At 40.9% G+C, this 23,993-nt stretch overlaps 3 protein-coding genes across 8 annotated transcripts; 1 reads left to right on the plus strand and 2 right to left on the minus strand.

The window, feature by feature from the left end:
- Positions 1 to 204: 204 nt before the first annotated feature.
- On the minus strand, positions 205 to 2,527 carry LOC144519615 (transmembrane protein 107-like). Of its 2 annotated transcripts, none has more exons than XM_078252880.1 (5): positions 2,074 to 2,527; positions 1,883 to 1,950; positions 1,687 to 1,787; positions 992 to 1,088; positions 205 to 815 (listed from the first exon to the last, which is right to left on the minus strand). In XM_078252880.1, the coding sequence occupies exons 1-5, from the start codon at positions 2,158 to 2,160 to the stop codon at positions 746 to 748; spliced, it is 423 nt and encodes a 140-aa protein (XP_078109006.1). In that variant the 5' UTR covers positions 2,161 to 2,527; the 3' UTR covers positions 205 to 745. The 2 variants fall into 2 exon arrangements, with proteins under 2 accessions (XP_078109006.1, XP_078109005.1); XM_078252879.1 differs by lacking the exon at positions 992 to 1,088 and adding an exon at positions 1,165 to 1,261 and having other exon boundaries at positions 2,074 to 2,524.
- Positions 2,528 to 2,568: 41 nt separating this feature from the next.
- Positions 2,569 to 12,637, plus strand: trim46a (tripartite motif containing 46a). Of its 5 annotated transcripts, XM_078252878.1 has the most exons (12): positions 2,575 to 3,188; positions 4,076 to 4,334; positions 4,955 to 5,105; positions 5,962 to 6,160; positions 6,246 to 6,392; positions 6,468 to 6,563; positions 7,126 to 7,379; positions 7,482 to 7,603; positions 7,708 to 8,037; positions 8,940 to 9,169; positions 9,304 to 9,371; positions 10,603 to 12,637. In XM_078252878.1, exons 1-12 carry the CDS (start codon positions 3,129 to 3,131, stop codon positions 11,048 to 11,050), a joined length of 2,364 nt encoding a protein of 787 aa, XP_078109004.1. In that variant the 5' UTR covers positions 2,575 to 3,128; the 3' UTR covers positions 11,051 to 12,637. The 5 variants fall into 5 exon arrangements, with proteins under 5 accessions (XP_078109001.1, XP_078109000.1, XP_078109003.1 ...); XM_078252875.1 differs by lacking the exons at positions 8,940 to 9,169; positions 9,304 to 9,371; positions 10,603 to 12,637 and adding exons at positions 8,431 to 8,516; positions 8,774 to 8,905 and having other exon boundaries at positions 2,569 to 3,188; XM_078252874.1 differs by lacking the exons at positions 8,940 to 9,169; positions 9,304 to 9,371; positions 10,603 to 12,637 and adding exons at positions 8,431 to 8,516; positions 8,693 to 8,773 and having other exon boundaries at positions 2,569 to 3,188.
- A 5,174-nt stretch (positions 12,638 to 17,811) lies between these two features.
- slc50a1 (solute carrier family 50 member 1) lies at positions 17,812 to 22,754 on the minus strand. The gene is made up of 6 exons (XM_078252884.1): positions 22,522 to 22,754; positions 22,181 to 22,258; positions 21,920 to 22,043; positions 21,645 to 21,806; positions 18,934 to 19,053; positions 17,812 to 18,810 (listed from the first exon to the last, which is right to left on the minus strand). Exons 1-6 carry the CDS (start codon positions 22,587 to 22,589, stop codon positions 18,703 to 18,705), a joined length of 660 nt encoding a protein of 219 aa, XP_078109010.1. The 5' UTR covers positions 22,590 to 22,754; the 3' UTR covers positions 17,812 to 18,702.
- Positions 22,755 to 23,993: the final 1,239 nt, after the last annotated feature.

The following is a 23,993-nucleotide window of genomic DNA, read 5'->3' on the forward strand; positions in this document are numbered from 1 at the left end:
TAAGTACAAATTAATCGATGAAAGACTTTTGTTATATGACAAATCTGAACTGTATATTAAACCATTGGAAATGAGTGTATTACCATTGTTATCTTCATTTTCTGCTGATTTTGTGTCAGTTTATAACAGTTCAATCATTCTTAAATCTTATGTTACATCTTTTACCTACTTTATTTTACCCTTACACTGTACAATTTTGTAACATTAAACATAGGATTAAGACCTTGGTTGTGGTATGAGTCTGCTAATCTGGATGGGGGAGGCATTATTTGTACATGTTACGCACTGTGAAAAAGAAGTGCCTAGGAGGCAAAAACAAGACTTGAATGCCAAAGGGGTTCAGAGCAAAAAGAAGACAACCATCAACAATTTAAGAAAGAATTTGTTCAAAATGTATATTGGATTACAATAGCATTCTAAGACTTTCCATGGAAATGACAAATAGACTGAGAACAGAAAACCACATCGAAGTTTACTGACAAATTAGCACTTATTTCAACAAAGTAACTGCCTTTTCTGAATCTATTTCATTCAAAATGTATACACATATATTTTAAAAAAAAAACAAAAAACAATACGGACAGAGAGCGGCTTGTATATCCTTTTGATGTTTGTTGGTGCAGCGTGTGCACTTTGAACATTATTAATGAATCACAGACCTTCTGTAGCTACAGTATTTGTTGATACAGTGAGAAAGATGTCCACGTCCACACTAATTTGTAGCATTTCAGATCAGGACCGTCTTTCACAATGGCTTCTTCTTCAGTCCAAAAACAGCTATAAACAGAAGAATCTCCACAAAAGCAGGGAGCACACTGGAGGCAGAGACAGACAGAGATAGAAATGTAGGGAGAACCATGGAGGACAGTGACACACATGTATTCATACTTTATACATAGTGATACTTCATTGTTTATAGATACTCTCACTTTGGTCTCTGAAAGCTAATACATGCATGCACATGAAAATACTCAGACAAACACACACCAACCTGCAGGCGGCAAAAATAACCCAATATGTCCAGCATTCCCACTTCTCAAACACAAAGAAAGACAAGGATACCGATGCGGTGCAGTGGACAGCCAGTGCTGGGTGTAATATCCGTCAGGGAAAGAAAAACGCTTTTGGAAAAATTAAAACAATATTAAGTATATACAAACTAACCTGCAAATGGCAAGGATCCACCAGTAGATGTCACACTCCCACTGCTCAAATAGAAAGAAAAGCAGAGCAACTGAGGCACTGGCATGGACTCCTGTTGCTATAGTAGGCAAAGAGGCGAATACACAGGAGTTTGGAGTCATGGAATTGTAACGGATGACTAGAATGACTTTTAAAATCATTTATCTCTTTTTACACTTATATGTATAGATATTTCATTTGACACCAATTTCCTGGCTCGTGTCGAGGCTGTCATCAATTCTAAAAAAAATTATTCCCATCTCCCATTCTTTGTCCAGGAGGCAGAAGTCATTGCACTTGCTGCTCTCATCTCATGTCATATTTTTTCTGCACAAGAGCCCCATATCAACATCTCAGTTGGAAGTGAAGTCAGACAGGAAACAAAGAGGGAGAGAATATAACAAGCATCAAAGGTCCCCGTTTGGAATTAAACATATTAATTATATCATCTTCATATATCAGTCATCATGAATGAGGGACCCACAGTATCAGTGTAAAGGATACACAGGAGACATTGGCTGGAGTTGAACATGGACACTCCTGAGAAGAACCCAACCAATTCTATAGCAAACAGACCCAGGGTGACTGCCAATGCCACCACCAACCTGAGACAGAGAGACATATTAGAGTGTGTGTGTATACCTGTGTGTCAAGTTATTTATTACCTTGTGTAAGTGTGCGTTTGTCAAATGTTTCTTACTTCCTGTCTTCATCGTCATACTGCTCTTGCGTGAAATCCAAAGGCAAGCAAGCCTTTACGTTGATTTCCTGTAAAACAAACGTTTGAAACAGCTTATTGTGGAAAAAAATGCATAAGTGGTTATACAAAAAACGATCTTAAAACGCACCTAACGGTTCATCTTAATGCACCACGATAGGTTAGTTTCTTACCCTCGACCAAAAGATTGTGATGACGATGACAAGGTGAGCTGTGATAGTCAAGAACCGTGCAGGGACGAGGCTGCTGACAGCCGACATGCTGAGTAACTAATTACTTAATCAGACAACGAGTATACTAAAATAGAATGCGCAAACAAATGCAACGTTACTGCAATTTAAGGATTTAGGTTAGCATATTTTGCTCACCTAATGTAAGCACTTAGCTGCAGTCTGACCGTCAGGCTAACACAACTTATAGCCAATGTGAACAAAAACACTGCGCGACGTTAAACGCAGAAAAATGCGAACATATCGTTACAACTAATATTTAAATTAGCTTCTATTACTACCAACACAACCAACTATAGATAACATGTCCACGCTGTTGCGCCTTAAGAAGGTTGCTACAACAACCGACATCGTCAATTGAAGTCAGTGCATTCTTAATTACAGTCCGGTTTCACCAACGACCAATATCCAAAGGATCCGGACGCGGACAACAATTGAGAGAGGACCGTTCGTGTTTTCTTACAAAACACTGCCATCTAACTGTACGACGAAAACTGGGCCATAAACAATTTGGTATATGGACATGTTAGGAGGCACTAATCTCCGAAATTAACAACCAGGAGGTTTATTTTGACAAATTGAGCTGCGGTTTATCTAGGCTGTCAGAAGGAAACTGGAGCGATACGTTTGAAAAAAATATTTAAAAACGTTATTATAGGAATATTATGGTGAAATATGCATTTAAATAAAATAGTTATAGGCTATTGCTGTAACAAAATACTTCCAAGACCTCATTTAACACGTTAATCATTCCTAGGCAATGCGGGAATAGCCTAAACCAGACCTTTCCAAATCCCCCCTCCCATCCTATTTCTACACCGAGTCGACTCGCTGCTTTTGAGACAGACAGCACAGAATCAGAGTGTGCGCAACAGCACACACCGAGCACAGAAAATCACCTACAGCAAAACTGTTCACCAGTCAAGGCCCAGGGTCGCCTTTCCCTCGGTTCGACTGCCCCAAGAATAGACTCGCATGGGCGCTGGCATCGTGGAGGCATGGCAGAAGCGGAGTTACAAACCTTTACCTCTATCATGGACGCGTTGGTTCGCATCAGTGTAAGTATGACGCTCATTTTTATTACGCTATTTATTTCAGCCACGTGTTTGTATTTTAAAAGAGACATCATTATCATCTTTTGTCCTCCACCTTCATGTATAATAACACAATTTAACACAACAGTATTTCCTCCCGACCCGTCTGTGTTGATGAAATGTGAGGCATTTCTTCGGTTAGCTAGAGCATTATTTTGGCATCAAAGATAGGTTTGCTTTTGGGGTAACGCTCTGGCACTCTGGGTGGAAACATAAAAGCAAGGCCACAAATAACATATCCACAAACGTTGTAGCAGATAAAGCAGTGGATGTTTGGTGATTATAATCAACAAAATATGTTGATTAGCTTTAAATGCTTACAGGCCGCATCTGAGAAGGCAGAGCTGATGCGCGTTGTCATAGAAACGGGATGCTGCGATTAGCTTTAGTAGCTATAACACCGGAATAAAGCCTCCACAACCAGTAACACTTTAAAACCGAGAGCTATATTTATTTTATTGATTTGAACATTTTCCCTTGGACAAGTGTCATACTTGGTTACCAAACCATGGTATCCAGAGCTTAGCTAATTCTACATCTGAAGTGTTCAAAGGGAAGATGAAGCTAGCAGACTCCATTCACATTAAGGGCTAACACCTGAAGTTAGGGAAAGGTATTTTTTTCCTCCTCATTTGCCCTACCTGTGTTCTATACATCCAAGCTCAGCCTACACAACCAGTGTCTGCTGCAGCTCACTCTTGACTCCTACACATCTCATATACATTATTTTTTTCCAGGTCACAGGAGGTGCAGAATGTAAAGAGCAGTGGGTTTTTTATTTACTCTAGTGACTCAGCCTTTATTGAATCTGACTCTATATTCAGTTCTCTTGTTGAATCTCTCCTCTCCAGTCCAACATGAAGAGTATGGAACAGGAGCTGCGTTGTCCGGTGTGTGATGAGATGGTGAAGCAGCCCATCCTTCTGCCATGCCAGCACAGTGTGTGTCTGCTGTGTGCTGCTGAGGTCTTGGTACAAAGAGGTTATCCTCCTCCAGACCTCCCTCCAGAGCCCAACTCACCGGCTTCCACACCCAACACTCACTCCCCACGACAGGCACGAAAACCTACACCCAGGACCCCTGACCGCCTGGAACGGGTCCTCAGAACAGGTGGAGAAAGAGTGTGGAGATTATGTGTGTGTGTGTGTGTGTGTGTGTGTGTGTGTGTGTGTGTGTGTGTGTGTGTATTGGTACAGCTGAAGAGTATTTGAAGTGGCCTAGCAATACACTTCCAAAATGAAACTGAATGATCTCAGCATTAACTTAGAGTGACATCATGGTTTGAAAATGCAAAGATGATGGCATGAAAATGACGTCAATGTCCTGTCAGTATCTGAGTTTCATAGGTGATGTAGCTGACACATCAGTGTCCTGCTGTGCATCCAGGGCTTTATGCATTCATCTCATGACTTATTTAAGTAGAGCAAAGGCCACAGAGGCAGAGAGAGCCAAGGAGTCAGAAAAGGCGGTAAGCATCTGTCGAGCAGGTGTGTGTGTTAGCTAATAGGGTTTCCTCCATAGTGAACTTACCTTTAATTATCACTGTGCTCTGTTTATATATATATATATATATATATAGATGGTATATACTACATATATATATATATATATATATATATATGTATATGTGAGGGACTACTAAGAGGGACTACTAAGAGCTCTTCTTTTTTTCTCTTCTATGGCTCTTTCTCCTTCATCTTCCCTCCCCTACACCTGCGTCCTTTTCCCAGTGTGCGGGACATACCCAGGGCGGAGGCGGAAGGACGTGGCCCCTCCCCCCATGTTGTTCCCGTGTTCTTCCTGTCAGCAGGACGTGGAGCTCGGAGAGAAAGGCCTGACAGACTGCCTCCGCAACCTCACATTGGAACGTATTGTGGAGAGGTATACATATGTGCAAACACTTTACAGTTTATACTGTAGCAGCCACAGGTACAGTCAGGTGTAGTCAGAGCTGATGCTGCAGGCACAAACATGACTTGTGGTGTGTTATTTTGTTTAACTAATTAACAGAAATCATAAAGAAAGCAATCATGGATTTAGAAGAAACATTTTTTTTTTACCAGTGAAGGCAATGAAGAAAGGCAGCGAATGAAGGGCTTAGTCAATACTGCTTTATAAATGAGACAGGAAATCATTCGCTGGAAGGAGTTTCAATAATGAATCTTTCCTTTACTCCTGATTTAAGACTAACCGTAAGAGCAGATTGCAGGGACAGCTCAAAAACTGCAGTGTACTGTACGACAGCAACTGTGGCAAAATGGTTCAATTTACCCAAAGTTATGTTGAGGAAGTACTTCTCATCCTCCGTCAATGTTAATCATCCTCTTCTCTTATCAGTTCAAATAGTGAAGATCAAAGTGAGAGGAGCAGCTTTGGTAAAAAGCGTTCAGAGATGGGGAGAGAGAGTTATGGGGATTTGCAGTTTCCCAGTTTCACACGCAGCAGTTTGATGAGTGCAGCTGCTCCCTCCCCAGACAGTGGTTGTGTTGGTCAGTAAAGTGTGACGGTGCATGTTTTACTGCGTAGGATGCATTAACAAGGCAGCTGCTGGTGATGTATCCAGGCCAGGCTGTGAAATAGTCTTAACTACTAAATAGAAAGCAGGGCAAACTCACATGTGCTCAATCTTCCCTTTGTTGACTTTTAAGGACTCAGTCTTTCTTGCTTTCTATTTTTTTCTGCTGCAGAATTGCTTTAGCCCTGCCCTTATCTCCCTGTACCCCTGTGTGCCCTTTAGGTACAGGCACACAGTAAGTCTGGGCAGTGTAGCCATCATGTGTGGTTTCTGTAAGCCTCCTCAGTCTCTGGAGGCCACTAAGGGCTGCGCTGACTGCAAGTCCAACTTCTGCAACGAGTGTTTCAAACTCTACCACCCCTGGGGAACTCCTCGAGCTCAGCACGAACACATTCTACCTACCAACAACTTTCGGCCAAAGGTTAGTCTGTTTTTGTGTTTTGTGCATCGTGTATAGTAGCTTCTCTTCTATTGTCATTGTGCCGTAATCCTCTTTTGAGCTTCAGGTCCTAACATGCACAGAGCATGAGCAGGAGAGACTGCAGTGGTACTGCCGTAACTGCCAGAGGTTACTGTGCCCACTTTGTAAGCTCCGTCGTGTCCACCATGGACACAAAGTGTTGCCTATAGCACAGGCCTACCAGGCCCTTAAGGTGAGTCTGTTTCCACTGTGTTAAGATCTGGATGTTAGCAGCCTTGAAATGTCAATGTTTGTTTTGGTCTTACAGGACAAAGTTAACAAGGAAGTCAACTTTATCCTGGCCAACCAGGAGACAATACAGATTCAAATCACTCAACTGGAAGCTGCCAACAAACAGATGGAGGTGAACTATCCTTTCTCTGCTTTGTCAAATTATGTGTCACCTTATACTGTAACTTTGTACAGTATTTGTTAGAGGCTCTGCTACAATAATCCGTTGGGTTCAGTGGAAATGACCATCCCACGTGGCTACTCGCAGGGATTCTTCTATCGAGATATCAACACTCTGCTTTGGTCTACACAACCAATCATTTTTCTTTTGTATAACAGGCTGAAAGCAGTATGTTGTCTTGGAATTGAATCCATGTTTCCTTACAAAAAACATTTTTTGTAAGGATTTTTTGTACAATGTGTTTTGTAAAAACACATTGTAGATGAGTGGTTGTTATTGTGCTTCAGAACAATAGGAATCGTTGCCCAGCCTATCCTGCCACTTTACTTTAACTACAGCTGCAACAAAAGGGACATGTTGTATTAGTGGGCCCTCTAGAGGCCTGGGGCTCTAGTGCAATGACACACTTACGTGTTGGCAATAGCTAAGACATGTCTCTGTGTTTGTCATTCCTAATCTGTCATTGTTTGTTTACTCAGCAGCAACACTTTCTCCCCACTCTGTCTCTCTCCAGGCGAACAGCGCAGTGGCTCTGCATCAGCTGACCCACTGTATCCGAGAGCTGGGAGCAGCTGTAGCGGAGCGTCAGGGGGCTTTGGCTCTGGCTCTGGAGGGATCCCGCAGAAGGAGGGAGGATGCCCTGTCTGCCCAGATCTCAGAGAGACAAGGCCTGCTGGAGCATGCAGGCCTGATGGCCTACACACAGGAGCTGCTCAAGGAGACCGATCCACCCTGCTTCGTACAGGCTGCCAGAGTCACTCACAGCAGGTAACACACACTTATTCAGCTGAATCTTAAACTTAGGAGGAATTATAAGATTAGATTTTACTTTCTGACATCTATTTTGTTTCTGTGTCTCTCTCTCTTCAGGCTGGTGAAGGCGATAGAAAACCTCCAGTGTTTCTCTCCCTCTGCCGATCCCTCTTTCAGACACTTTCACCTAGACGCATCCAAAGAGGTCAAGCTCATCCACAGCTTGGAGTTCATACGTGGTAGGCTCCTATGTTTTATGTGATATGAACCATGTAAAAGTGAAATTATACTTTATTACGGTAAATGAATGTAACCTGCATCTGTTGCTTTGTCTCCTCCACAGCCCCACTGGCTCCAGTCATTGACACTCAGAAGACACTTGCTTATGACGAGCTGTTTTTGTGCTGGCGCCTCCCTCAGGACTCTGCCCCAGCTTGGCACTTCTCTGTCGAATACCAGCGACGAGCAGGAGGGTCTGCAGCCACATGGGGCGGCACCAGATCCCCTAATGCTGCAACAGCATGGCTGCGTCTGGATGAAGTGAGAGGGACCAATGCTGTGATTGATCGACTGCAGATAGACAGTGTGTACGTGCTCAGGGTGAGAGGCTGCAACAAGGCCGGGTTTGGAGAGTACAGTGAAGACGTTTACCTCCACACTCCACCAGCACCTGGTGAGATATGGACATCTATTATTTTACATGATCAATTTCTTTATTTTTACATTTGATTCACTACAAAGAAACAAACATCTATCCATCTTTCGTCTATAAACAAATGAGGCAATTCCTTGTTTCCAATGCAGCTTCACTGAATTCATAACAAAGAAATGTACTGTAAATAGCTTTGAGAATAAGTAATATGCCTCAAGATTGTATTTAAAAAAAATCTAAATTCAGAAAACAAGTTGGTAGCATTGGTGACAAAGAAAAAACTGTTGGCACATACAGTGTTCAAGTTGGATATTTTTCCGGTATTGGTGTCATTTCTTCAATTGATTGACTAATATTGATTTTTTTTCTCTCATCCCTTCATTTCCTCTATTCCCACTTTATTTTTTAATTTAGCTTCTGCACCAAACCTTCTTTTTTTTGTTCTGCATTCCAGTTTCATCCCAGTCAGACTCTTTCCACTTGTGTCTTTCTTGCTACAGGTCTGTACTGCACTTTAAAAAAAAATGATGTATTGATCCTTTATATTGTCCATTGTTCCCTTTTGCTGATATTCTACATAGTCATTCCTTCACAAAACCATATCAGTGGAAACAATATGTAGATAGAGTGATTGTTACCTTTACTCTGTTTCTCACGTTTCCTCCTCCTGCTAAAGCCACTTCATCCTACTTTTCCTCTTGAACACACATGTTCTCTTGATCTGGCTCTTGTTATGTGTTCTCCCACTTTTCTTTAGCTCTTTTATTCCATTATGCGTTCAGACTTGCTGTAGCCTGACTGCTTCAGCTTGAGGATCTAACCCCTCCTCCCTCCTGACTCCTTTCTGTTACCTTCCTTGCCATCTCTCTCCCTCTTCACCCCTCCTTTCCTTCCTGGTATGCCTCCTTTCCCCATCCTCTCAGTGTTGAGTTTCTCCTTGGACTCACGCTGGGGGTTGCACGCTGATAGGCTGGCATTGGGCAGAGGCCAAACCTATGCCCGCAGTGTGCCAGGCCTCTCCCTCCTGCAGGCAGCCAATCGCACACTCACTTCCTGCCACTTAACTTCTGACCTGCTGGTGGCCGACTTGTCTGTCACTCAAGGCAGACACTACTGGGCATGCTCTGTGGAGCCTGGCTCCTACCTGGTAAAGGTGAGATGGATGCTTGTTGGTCAGTTGGTTTAGTTTTATAATGCATTGTATATATGGAATCAGCTTTACTTTACATGCTGACTCAAAATGGATGTGATCAAAGATTTCTGTCTTTCTGATTCTCTGTCTTGCAGGTGGGAGTAGGGCAGGAGGCTAAGCTACAAGAGTGGTTTCATCTCCCTCAGGACATGGCCAGCCCTCGGTAACTAAATCACACTCTTCTTAAATATAGACTAATAAGTGATAACATAAGACCAATTTTTGTTTCTTATGACAACAAGTATAATGCACTGAACCACAAATGCTGATATGTATGGGAATGACCTCTTGCCACTGATTGAAAGAGCTCTTGATGATGTAAGTACATTCATTGATAAACCCCTATACAGAGGGTTAGGAGCCATGCCAGAATTGTTACTTTCTACATACTTAAAGCAGCATTAATTGATGGATTTTAATGGATTTGTGGCTACTCGGGGCAGCTGAACAACCTGGAAACACAACACTGACATAACATTACCTGCTGCTGCTGGAAACAGGGTTGATAACAGTGGTGAGACTGATCCAAAAGAGCTGAGGGGGGAAATGCAGGGTCGGTCAGAAGAGACTTCCATGTGGGTTCATCACTTGAAGCGGACCTTCTCACTTTACATGTAGTCATTTGATCCATTGTTCATCTAAAATATTAGATTGTTTTGAGTGTCTCATGACTACATGATCTGTAATGTCATAATCTTCATAGTCTTCACACACTAAATTTGCATAAGAACACTGCAAATATACAAACTCATAGTATGTAGTACTTTAAGAGGTCCAGCAGAGGGTTCCAACAGAGCTGTGGTTAGGTGTGCCAGACCTTCCTCCACAGCGCTGTGGAGGAGGGTCTGGCGAGTCCACACAACATTCCGGGATGGGAGAAATCGTGCTCTGGTTTATTGGCATTTCTTTAAACCAGTCACAATCGTCATGGGCGGTGCTAAGAGCCAAGCGGAGCCACGGTGCCGCTGCAAATAACCTCAGGAAGGAACTTAATAAACTTAATTAAGCCGGGATATTCCAGTTATCCTGGATTTCTTCATTCTACTTTTGTGCAACAGGCCTCTGAGGAGCAGGTAACCATAGTCCTCATAAATCCACCGGAGTTTAAAATGCCAACACATAGAAAGTGAAAGGTAATGGGTCATCCGAAAACGGACATCCCGGAGCAATCCCGGAAGTGAAATTTGCATGTTGCTAGAGGACAGACTCAGACCATTCTCTAATAATATCACTATATTACTGTTTTCTATATAGCTTTGAGTGATTTTTTTTTTTGCAATTGCAAAAATCTCCTACTGTATATAAACTTTTTTTTACATTAGTTACATTTTCCTCCTTTGCTTAGTTTTTCTTTTGTACAGCCTAATCATCTCCTTCCCTCTGCCTCCCCCCAGCTGCGACCCAGACAGTGGACATGACAGTGGGGCAGAGGACAGCCAGGACTCTCCTCCCTTCTGCTTCCTCACAATGGGCATGGGCAAGATCCTGCTTCCTCAAGGACATGGTCACACTCAGAGCCAGGGGGACAGCCATAGCCATGGGGGAGTGCATTCCCACGGTAGCAGCCATAGCAACCTGCCTCACCCTCATACGGCTCCTCTGCCACCCCGACTGGGAGTGTGTCTGGACTGTGACAAAGGACGTGTCACCTTTTATGATGCCCACTCGTTGCGGATCCTGTGGGAGGGACACATGGACTGTTCAGCTCCAGTGTGTCCGGCTTTCTGCTTCATCGGCGGAGGGGCCCTGCAGCTGCAGGACCTCGTAGCCAGTCGAAACATTGAGGAGCCGCCGCCACGGAGGGTAACTATCCAAACATGTGCAACAAATCTCAGCAAATAAATTCTTCAAGGGCACAGTTCACTCGGCAATCAAAGTTTTTCTCCTGTCTGTAGAGTTAAAGGTGGTTTATATTAAATGTGAGTTGATAATGAAATGCCTTGATCCTATGAAACTTTGATACTTGATTGAACTGTCACTGCTAGGTTACATTTTTCCTCTCAATATGATTGTTGAGAACCGAATATAAATATCTGATGTTCTTTTGCATTTGTACTTTTGGCCTGAATATTAAATCTTTATTTTTTGTTTTTGTTGTTGCTTTTTATCTTTTTAATTTTGCAATACTCATCTAAAGATGGCTGAAGTAATTTTAGACTATGCAGAATTCTGAGTAAAACACCTTTATAACTGTTTGCAATGTAAGTAAAAATCTGCCCTCCTTTTACACTTAAGTCTTAATTTGTCCCAGAATGACTGGACAACAAAAGTTGCATGCAAGTGTGACTAAGATTCATAAATTACATATATGCAGATAACTAACTGTCACTGCGTAAAGCACCTCAGTACGTACTGTATGTCTAATTTTATACTGTATCTTAATTTTTTTATGTAGCCTCAACAAGTGTTAACGATGTGTATATAATTTAGACTTAGGGAATGTGAATGTTCTCCAGTTGTTGAATTCTAAAGTTCTGCTGGCTCACGTCAGGATGACGTGTCTTGGTGTCTAAACAGTCCAAGGTGGTATTTTATATAGTCGCTGTTTTTGCATTTCAAAAAGAACTTGTGGCATTTCGGCTGGGTAAACATGCTCACAGTTGCCTCAATGTTTTCAGAAAAGATATTAAAGTGAAAAAAGGTTCTGCAGAATAATGCTGACTTCATAACATGTGAATACATGGAGATGCAGAAATGCAGATGGCCTACTTGTCCAGTTTTAAAGTGTGATGTTTGAGTGATATTAATGATGAGATGTGACGTTAAAGGAAGTGGATGAATGTAGGCTAATGAGAAGAGGTCTATTTTATGAACTCTTGTTGACTTTTTTTTAATAGATTTTGTTTTTGCTACTGCAACTGACAGTAGCTAATTTACTTATTGACTAAGCTGATTCAATGTTATGTTTGGGGAATGTAAGAGACCAGTCTTGTATCATTTCAGTGCAAGAGATATTGTAATATTTTCAAATCTGTCTCCGACTGTATTTTGATATATAATATGATTTTCTGGTGTGTATGTATGTGTATGTGAACTCTGGTTGTGACTTTAATGCTCTCTGTTTCTGTGTGTGTGTGTGTGTGTGTGTGTGTGTGTGTGTGTGTGTGTGTGTGTGTGTGCACGCGCACGCGCACGTGCATGCATGCGTGTGTCCTGTCTTTAATGATGTGTCTAGACTCTACTTGTGTTACAGCACAGCACTTGAATGACTTTAGACTGTAGCATCAGAATCTCTTCATTTAGATTTCGCCTTGGCTGGCAGAATGTTTCTATCATATCATGAGAAAATAAATGACTGATAACTGTAACATGGAGTCACTCTGTCAAATAATAACCAGTAAATGCTGTGATGTCTTTCCCCTGCTGTTAAAAACAACTTTTTTTCTGAATAATATCACTCATAACTTCCTTCACCTGATACAATTAAGACAGAAACCTTTTCATTAGTGCATGTATTCCTGTTTTGTATGTCTGACAGGCTTTTAACCTAGTCACAGAGGACGCTTTTATTTTCATCATAGCCGGTCATTTTCACACCCTACAGCCCAAATGATAAACATGTTTTGGTCAAATGCAACAGTCAGCTACAAAGTTGTCACATTTTGATTGATTTTAAACAACAGTGTTCTAGAAAGGATTAATGAAAACAGACTCTCCTTGTTTAAATGTCATGGAAAAACACTCTCTGAGTGCATGCCCGCATGTAAGGGCAAGCGTGCTCTTAATCACCTATTTTGTACAGAGCCAAGACACACCTTACAATACCATATACAGAAAGACAGCAACAGAAAGATGCAGACTAAGAGCACAACAGCTGTATTATGTGAGCAGAAGACAAGGCGAGAGAAGGGGGGGAGGGGAGGCGGTTCAGTAGGCATATGTGAGCCAGTTGGACTGGTAGTAGTAGAACATTGTTTTAAGAAGGCTATTATCACCAGACAGTGACAAATAGTGACAAAGGTAAAGAAGTTCAGATATTGCGTAACACCAGAATGGTTGTGCATTTGTCTTTGTCTTTTGACATCAACAGGGAGCTGTTGCAATCAAACCCAATGTTGGAGCTCTCTGTAAGTATGACCTGTCTGCTGCTGGAGTATTCAATAATAATCATTTACCATTAGGGGGCGACATTGTTTGTACTTTGCTTGATGTCTTCTGGGAAAAAGGTTAGTCAGCTACAGGTGCATGATGTGTCAACACTGACTTGTCTGGTCACAAATCTGTGATGACAGGTCAGATATAAATTAAGAGCTTACAGCTTTTATTTGGTTCCTCTTAAGTCAATCTTTGTGCTATATATTGTGTTACACCTGGAAGAATATTTCTCTTCCTTGTTCCTCTTTCTTTTCCCCCCAAATTTTTGTACCTATGTATTTGTTACTGACAATGCATATAAATCAACTTTAATTAGTGTACTGTAAGTGTACACAGGCTACAGGTAGCTCATTATCAGTTCAGTTCCTTGACATAATGCATCAAAGTTATGGAGTGTCGCATATGAATTACACTTTATATTATATTATTATAATTAGCTACTACTAGCTAATGCATTTTCACCACACACATACAAATAGTGACAGAATATATAGAGAGAAGCTTCCTACAGAACAAACTACATTAACACCACATTGGTCCTCACTTTAAATCAAGATGTGCCATTGAAAAAAGCATTTTACTAAGGTGTTATCTCTAGTCCTAATTACACCTAGGCCTACTTGGGGCTCTGGTGGTTGCTTTATTTCTAAGCTACCGCTCAGTTTAGTTTACACTTGTTTACCTGACAGAACTCCTCCCCACAAAAGTTAAGCCCGTGTTTGTCTGTGTGTTTGCACGCAACAAATTTTTGTAGTGAAGCATGTTCTTGTAAGATGATTTCATGTAGTTTATCGGTGTTTTTTGCCCCTAACCGCTCCTGCAAGGCAGTGCTGCCTGGAAGGCACTAGGATTAGGCACTGGTTATGGTTAGGGTCAGGGTTAGGGTTAAGGTTAAGGTTAGGGTTAGGTTGCGGTTGCACCGCTGCCTGTATCTTGACGTTTTTTCTGAAACCTGTCGATTGTTCTGAGTAACCTGGTGTGAAACCACTGTATTTGAACAGCCAATAAAGCTTTGTTTCATGTGTTGGAGTTGACAGAAGCAAAAATGCTGAGTGCCATGCAGAATAAGTTCTATAACCACACGCATTGAGATGTAGCAAACTTTCAAATGTGCATACAGTGCAGGAAGCTGCAGAAATGTTTGCTAATGCAAGCACAGACTCCAAGTCCCCTGAACAGCTGTCTCCTGTCTTTCCTCAGCACCTCTGCACATTACAGCGGACGTGTATGTCCTACGCACGCGCACACACACACACACACACACACACACACACACCAACACCAACATTTCAGCCCCTGAGTAACTTTACATGTTCCAACTATAGTCTACTCTTTTTCTGTCTGTAAAACTGTCAAACAAAATGGATGTCCGCTGCTCGCAGAGGTTTGTGAACATCAACAAGAAACATTTTTGTGTGTCACTGCACTGAAATCTACACACACACACACCCATGCAATCAAACACTTCCATGTACACACAAATCCACCGCATGTGTGTGTTCTGGATGGATGCCAAAGTGAAAAAGCATGATCAGACAGGACCAAAAGCTCCTCACGCTCTGTGAGTATTTATGTGTGTGTGTGTCATTTTTAGACTAGAAAAACATTAACTCTCCATTAAGTCCTTAACTGCACTGCACCACCTGTTTGGCTTGATTTTTGATGTATTCTTCACAACTATAGCCTGCTTTGTGGCTGTATTCACTATACTAAGTATTAGAAATGATTTATAGAACATCACCAGGAATAAGTTTTAGTTTAATGCAAATGTATTCATTTCACTTTAAAGGCCAATTAAATTAAACTTTGTGCTTGACACATGTAATGCTGTTGTTGGGTCCAGTGTGTCAAACGCAGTCTCAGAATCTCTAATAGGATACCTGACAAATGATTTATATCAAAGGTGAAATGTGTATGTTCATTGGTGCTGACAGTGTTTTGGTCCATAGGCTGTCCTCTGACAGCTTAATGACTAGCTGTCCACATACATATCACTTCACTCACTGTTCCTATTCTGAAGGGCGGCAGAAGCAAAGGGAGGAAGAAGAAGAGGAAGGAGGAATCTGGGAGACTGATGAGACAGGACATACTGAACCACACAATACAGCCCTTAGGACACACCGGAGGGTTGTGTGTAAATGTATTTCTGTACAGAGCAAAGGTCTTTCAGCACCAACTGGTAATAATAAAAGAAGTCCCATTCTTTATGTGTGTATGAGAAATATACCATGCAGCCCATCAGCTGTGCAACAACCGGGCTCTGAGGAGAAAGAAATGCTGATTAGAAAAGAAAAACAAAGGTGGAGAAGCTGGTAAAGCTGGGAATAGATAGCCACTTGTTACTCTCTGCACACGACTCTGCGTAAATACCTACAGCAGCAGCTGCATTCACAAACAAGGGAGTGCATGCATGCATATAATGTACATGCATACCAATAAATAGCTATGATAGAAAGCTTCAGTATAAATGTTAATTGGGGACTTTTATGTGTAGTCAGTCAGTGCAATCTGCTACATATCAAAAGGGCTTGAATGTGAAAAAGCTTGTGTTGCTCCTCCTCTCTCTTCTGCCTATAAAATCTATATAAATCTCAGACTGACTAACAGTTATACAAGACAGACCTGATTATTGCTGCAGATTACCTGAGTGTACAAAACATGGCAGTGGAAGTATGACTATTTCATAAGTGTAGGAGCAGGACTGCGGGACCACCATGTCATTTTGGAGGAATGAAAGGTGAAGGAGAGACTGATATGTTGAGAAAGAGAGGGTGTAAGAAGATATGAGTAGGATATATGATTTGGGAAAAGGTAAAGAAAAACACAATGACAAATAAATAAATTATAGTGTGTGAGAAGAGGAGATGACCATAGGAATAATTAGATAAGGAGGATAGCAACGGAGACGGCTGGGAAGGGTGAGGGGCTGACAGGAAAACTGAGAGAAGCACATTCCTTCTTTCCCTCTTGTTCTCTTCAGAACAGCAGCTGGGACAGGTGTGCTTTTACTGATGGCAGAAAGTGCAAAGGCTGCTGACTGCCCCCCAGCGTGCTGTGTGTATTCTGTGTGTTTATATGCTGAGTATGCACACTGTCTGGCTGCAAACTGCATGTTAGCAAAGACTTTGTTGTGTGTAATTATGAGGCGAAACAAGACCCATAGATCAGAATTTGCCCATAATGACAAAAATAGACATCTGAATGCACACATGGTGTTTGTGAGGGAGAGATTGTGGGAGTGTCTTTGTAAGACACAACATAGTGTACAAACAATATGTGTATGCCTTCAAGGATGTGTGCAAAAGTACAAGAGTCAGCTTGTGTGTGTGTTTTGTTTAAGGAGACAGTATCTACTTCAGGAAACAGAGGGATCCTGTTTGTGAGTTGTACTCATTGTTCAGCTGATTACCCAGCACCCCCTACTCCTCCACACACACACTCATGTACACAATATACGCCCCGTGTCACTATTTGGCTGTCAAACAAAGACAGACATGTACACATCAGCGTATAAGGACTGTGCTTTGATTTCCTGCCTAAAACAAACCACGTTGTCTTCAAAAAGCCGAATGAGGGGTGTGTCCGGTCAGTCTATCTGACTCCTTGTCCCTCCAACCATATTGTCTGTCTCTTTTCTCTAGAAGAATGGACAACACCCAATACTTCCTTATCTTCCCCTGGACTCATTTACTATTATTTCTTGGTGCTAATTAGCTAATGTTAGCATGCTAATGCGATAAATTAAGACGGTGAACATGGTAAACATTTGACCTGCTAAACAGCATGTTAGAGCTGTAGAGTTGTCACTGAGCATTAGTATGCTGATGTTAGCATTAAGCTCAAATCACCATTGCACATAAGTACAGCCTAAAGCTAGCTGCTAGCATGGCTGTAGACTTGTTTTATTATACTCATGTTACAACAGAACTATACAACAAACCAAACCTAAATTTTTCCTTGGAATTCTTTTCTTCTTTCTTTTTCTTCTCATCTCCTGCTCAAATGTGTCACCTTTTCTTTCTTGTTTCCTCTTTCAACTGTAGCTCATTTATCTCCCACCTCCAGTCCTCTCAGCTTAGTTTTATTCTACACAACACTCAATTCCAGCACAATACTGTGTTGTGTCTGTGTTCTGTCAGGGGCAGGCTCTTTGAGCACAGGAAGAGAGGCCAATGTAACACACACACACACGGGATGAGAACCTCTGACGTGGCCTTTCCCACCACTGGCCTCTCTGTATCAACACACTTGCACAAACAAGCTCATTCACACTGCTGCACCATCAAACAGGCTTTTGTCTCTTCTTGTACAACCACCACAATCACACACACGCTTATCTCCACACATCATCATATAAGCTCATTACTGTGTCCAAAACAAAACCTCCAGCACAAATCTTGCTACTTCAAAGGGTTAAGTGCAGCTTTCTCACTTTGCTGAGCCAAAAACATCATTCATGTCCACCATGTTCACAACCTAACAAGCAATCAGCAAATAAAAGTCATTGATAGTTATGGTAAAAATGTATTTACAGGAAGATCTTACATCCTTTACAGGTGAGTGAGTCAGCACTGACAGTCAGCGGTTTCATTTGCATAACATGTCATTACAGATAATGAGACAAGCGAGACTATTACCCATGACAACCAGCCACCAGAAAAATAAACATCATTCATTCTTGTAAACAAACCCTATGGTGTTAATTTATTTTCTTATTTTATTTAATCTCTTATACAATTGCTTATAAAAATCATTAGCAATACAAGTAGACAATGTCTGAGGTTGGACATAAGCCAACATACACATTTTGTATCAAAAAGATATATAGAAAACAATTCTGAACAAATATAACTTACTGCCGCTCATATGACTCAATATTCTGTCTGCACTGTGAAACAGAAGCATGAGTACCAACTCTAAAGGGATATGAAATCATCATTGCCACATCATGGAAAAATATGAAACCAGCAACCAGCAAGTTACAACTCCACAAAATCTTTGGCTAGTATGAGGTGAGGAAGATTAAATCCAGTTCAGTGGATTGTGAACAGATTGCAAGTCTCCTGACATGTTGGTAGATCAGTAAATGCCATTCATCTTTAATGGCAAACAGGATCTAACCGAAGGCACTTGAAGGACATGGAGAGGAGACATTTAACAAATAACTGTTGAATCAAAGACATTTTTTTTTGAGTAACTGATATACCTCCCTGAAATGACAACAAACACAAGATATTATCTCCACTTCATCAGTAGTGTCGCCCAATGACAGTTTGTTTCTCTCCACTGTCTCTCTGTATATTAAAAATACAAGACAAGCAATGGATCTCTGCATCCCTCAATGGAGTCAACAGATCCTTCATCTCTTTTCATTTTCATAACTGACACCCCTCATATCATCATATCTGCATAGACTTAAAGGAAGGTGAGCTTTGATTGACAGCTGCAAATCTCCAAAACAAATAAAATCTGATGAGGCTGGTGAAGATCCCAGGCGTGTTTGGAACCTGGAATAAACACAATCAGGGACAAGAATTAAGGATACTAGCTTTAATTTTAATTAAGAAACAATGTTGAAAGCCTTGGTTACAGGTGTGATTCAGGTGCACACAGTATTCTCTGTGCCTTACCACAATATAGGAGTCGTTTAGCTGGAGGCCGTACAGCACCCAGGAGGTGGAAGTGAAGAAGGTGGCTACGGTCAGAGGGAAGGACAAGCACTGCACATCACCACTTCGCACTATCTTTACCTAAAAAGGGAAGAGAGAAAGAGGAGGATAGCAACAATCAGTTAACAAATAAAAACTTTAAAGCTGCTTTAATTAAAATTAATGAATTTAATTGAACGAGTCTACAGCCATGCTAGCAGCTAGTGACAAACAGATTTACCACAACTCTGCAGTTCCCCCGATCACTACAGAGCAATTTAGCATCTTAAGACTGCAACTTCATTGTTTTGGGTTACTTTCATTGCCCTCATCATCCTTGCTTGCAGCATGCAGCTGTTTTCAGCACAAAAAAAAACTGATAACTGATAAACCCAATGTACACTACCTGCTCAGCAACAAACAGCAGAGAGACAAAGTTAGCGACGTGCTCATGCATAACATAACAGAGAATTTAGCAGTTAAGGAGCCAGATATTTCCCTCAGGAGTTGGTGAAGACCAAAAAGAAAGCTAAAAAGAGAGTTAATATTAGAAGTGCATATGTCAGGAGGCCAGAAACACAACACCAAATAAAGGCTTATGTTGCTCTGTATCTGCTGGACGTGTAAACAGGCAAGCGTTTGCTAATACATTTGCCATAAAAACTTTATAAAAAGGTGATAATATGTCAATGTTGTGTTTACAGCTTGTTCTGCTGCCTCCAAATTAAAAAATTAAAAAAAATAAAAATCAAATAATAAGCAGCATTAAGGTGCTGGTATACTTCAGCAGAAGTACTTGTCAGATGGTCAAACAGCTTCTGAAATCCTCTTACCCCCACACACTTCCAATGTTGGAATTGGAATAATAAGTGCCAACATAAAATTATGTAAAATGTAAGGAGAAAACAGAATGTAACCAAGGGGATAGGGCACAAACAGAGAACGAGAATAACAGGAAGACACAGATGAGGGAAAGAAAGGCAGGAAACTGACTGATGGGTCATTCGGGGCTGTGAGGCAGATGGAGGGAAGGAGACAAACAGGATAGTAGACTGAGCGACAAGATGACAAAAAGAGACAAAAGGAAAGAGAGAAAACAGGAGATTTATTCCTTCACTGGTAAATAAGTGCACGTGCAGAGTTGACATGAGGCAGTGGAGATACTCAGACACTGAACTGAACAGATTCTGCCTGCAGAAGTTCAGTTAGGCATGCGGTCAGAAACGAAGACTGAATGTGCTTACAGTTGTGTCTGTTGACGTGGATATTGTGAAGTGTATATGAACTGTGAAGAGCGTAGCAACCAATATGTGATATACTGTATGAACAAGCAATTAACTGTGATATGAAACATAGAAAAGCATTAAATCTCTATAAGTGACTGCATTTTTGTGCATTTTAGCTTTATAAATGAATTTAAAGTAGGGTTGGGTACCGAAACGCGGTGCCAATAGGGCACCGGTTCCGACGTCAACGGTAGTAACGAGACCGAATAAGAACGAAAATTTCGGTTACTCATTTCAGTGCCTGACGGGACGCTACGTTACCGTTAGCTAGTAGCTGGATTAAACACAATGGTTAAAATGCTGACAGTTTACGTTAAGCGGTATAAAGTGTGACTGTATTTCCCTGTAGAGGATTCCAACACCGGGACGTAGTCTGACTGCAGCTGCCGTTGTCGAAAAAACAACACACAGACGGTGCGTTCACTTGAAACTCGAAAAGTTATTGTAAAATACCCTTTTCCCATCTGGTGCTTGTTTTTTGTCATTTACCAGCAATTTACTGGTGAAATAAGTCATTGTTATAAATTATTGTTATTATCAATCATTTAATTTTGACCATATGGCCTTAGCAATAAACAAGCCGTTCTTTAATGTCACCAACTGTTGTTCTGTGCTCCTTTTTTTTATATTATATACATTATAAATATATATATATATATATATATATATATATATATATATTTCGATTCAGGCACCGGCACTGTTTTAAAAGTATCGATTTAGCACCGGTATCGGAAAAAACCCAAACGATACACAACCCTACTTTAAAGACAGAAGTGTTAATACATCTGTCTAAGCTTGTAATCGTTTCATCACTTCTCTCACTTTGATAATGTTCTTATTAGCACCAGGAGTGGAAGAAGTACTCAAATATTAAGTCAAAGTAGCAATACTACAGTGTAGAAATACTCTGTTGTAAGTAACTAAATTCTACTTGAGTAAAAGTACATAAATATTAACATCAAACTATACTTAAAGTACCAAAAGTAAAAGTACTCAGAGTCATGTATATTATATTACTGGATTATAATTATTTATGCATTAATGTGTTCATCACTTTAATGTTGCAGCTTGTAAACATGGAGAAAATTTATTATTAGTTTATATACTGCCAGGTAGCTTGGGAATTTCCCCCAGAGACCAAGAAAGTTTTACCCCGCTCTTAACCTATAATAATACATCATCATCATTATTGTTGATTATATTTTGTATTATTAATCTGAATCTGCAAACTAACTAGTAACTTAAGTTATCCAATAGAAGTATAGTATAGAGTACTGCATGCATGCATGCATGCATGCATGCATATATATATATATATATATATATTCCCCTTCTTATATTTTTCATTTGACTTTTCATGCAGTCTGCATGTTGTGTTTGTCTGTAATGCATGTGAGCATGTACCAGGTCGGTGAGTGGGGACAGGTACATGCTGACGGTGAACACGCTGCAGGTGAGGCCCAGCTGGCTAAGGCGAGTGTCTCCCTCAGGAAGAAACGTGGTGAAGTAGAACCAACCGCAGGTCAGCACCATCCCTGCCGCTAGAGTCTGGACCATCATCAGCCTCTGAAACAAACACACACAAACATATAAAGGTGCTGAGAGACAGGCATGTGCACACAACAAACTCAAATAATGGATCTGACCTGAGTGGCCTCCATCTACGATTCCTTCCTGACCTTTTGTTTTGTGTAGTGGAGGTATACGATGATGTAGAGGATCTGGAGTAGAGCTCCGATAATGTTGACCAGGATAATGGTCTGATCGTTCTTCAGAATCCCATAATACAACCAGCCCAGGTTACTATGGAAACAAGACACACAGATGTGCAGACCAGGACAACAGGAAAAACAATGCTACTGAATAACTGATCATAGTGAAGGATTGCGCGCGCGCGCACACACACGCACGCACACACACACACACACACACACACTTACTTAAGACATGTGGTGAGGAAAGGGAGAAACTGGATATTGTCAGCATTTTTTGATTCTCTCATCTTCTTCAGGTCGGTCCTAGAAGCACACACGGGCACGGGGGCGCGCACGCGCGCGCGCATACACGCACAAACACAAACACACACACACACACACACACACACACACACACACACTAATAAGTGGAGAGAAACAGTCAACACAGATTCCTTCACGTTAACGTTACCATCACTGTGGCTGCCAGAAAACTCATCTTACTGTCCTCATGTTTCCTACCAACCAAGTAACAAATAGTAGTAAGAAATGAGAATGGACCATAACATATAAGCAATTCAACTTACAGTCCAGTCGAGAACATCCCGACCGTGAACACGATGCAGGCCCATGACAGAAGCTGCAATAAATCCATCGAACAAGAGAAGAAAAGTCTAACACACTAGCCGGTTATGTGTTTCACGTGCAATGTCTGCTTTTAAACACGGATGCTTAAATTGCATGCAATTAAACCTGGAACATAACTACGCAGATGTATCGCACTGTATTATTTCCGTGTTTGCAATCAGTGTTCTCAATGTTTCTGCGCTCTGATTGGCTATGTGATAAAGGAGTTGGGATGGATTTGCTCCAATAGGGTGCTGAAACGAAAGTAGACGTCGCGTGATACGTCATCACGTTGAAAGCATTTGGAAGGTTCAGTAAACTGGTAATACATCCATGGAGCTGGCAGATAGATTTTGACCTCAGTGTGATGTGCTGGGATAGCACGTTATTCATCCCAAAATGTAGTGGTCTTACTTACAAATCACATAACAAACAGAGAAAAAGAGGCGAAATAAACTGACTGAAGCATTTCTCAAAAGTAGCTGGAGTCAAAAAAGGTGTGGGTTTAATAATAATGAAAACACATTTTATTTATATAGCACTTATATAATACTCAGAGACACTTTACAGAGTTAAAAAAGAAAGAAAACCACACGCTAAATTTTTTTTATTTCAGTTTGTAGGCCTACTGTATTGTGTTATAAACATGTTTACATGTAATGTGTGAATGAATGCCTTACTTCCCTTACTTTATAGCAAAGCCTGTGAGGTGTGGAATTCGAAAGAAGTAAAGCAAAAGACGGTTTTGAGTTGCATTATTTGATTTTCTTGGTTCTTGTTTTAATCAATCCTTCGTGAGATCCAAACCTTATGGAGTGCAATACTCAATTGCTGGTGTACTCCTTTAACAGAATAGGAAATCAGAAGAAATACAATTCAGACTTGTTGGTCTTTCCTTTGTTCTTGTGAATAACTGGATATTGTTACATCATCACATCATAAGGCCCCTTACTAGTATTCCAGTTAAACAATGTGATAAGAAAAAACGTCACTCACTTGAATTTGTTGAATTGGCCAATATGTCACAAGCAGACAAAGCTTTGTTTTAAGGGGTCACAAGCCAAAAACGCTGGAAACCACTGGTTTATATCATCACAACTTTTAGGAAGAGAATCTTATTTCACCATTCTTCCAGTTATTTGCCTAGTGTTACAGGCAGACTGTGGGTTTTCAGAATTAATGATGCAATGATTTTACTGTTTAAAATGACAATCAAAAACACACTGTACTGGGGTGCATCAGTGTAATTTGATTTATTTCATTCTATATATCATTTTTCAACTAGTCAGTGGACCATTCAGGCCACAGGGTGTCATTTCATGGATATTACATCCAGCATTTGAGATGAGGATTCATATTTCAAGTTGTAAATTAGAACCTTAGATTACCACCGCCTTCCCATTTGGCAAAGTTCAGGTGAATTTCATGCTAA

Source organism: Sander vitreus, chromosome 6 (genome assembly GCF_031162955.1).
Source record: "Sander vitreus isolate 19-12246 chromosome 6, sanVit1, whole genome shotgun sequence".
In the NCBI taxonomy this organism is placed as follows: Eukaryota; Metazoa; Chordata; class Actinopteri; order Perciformes; family Percidae; genus Sander; species Sander vitreus.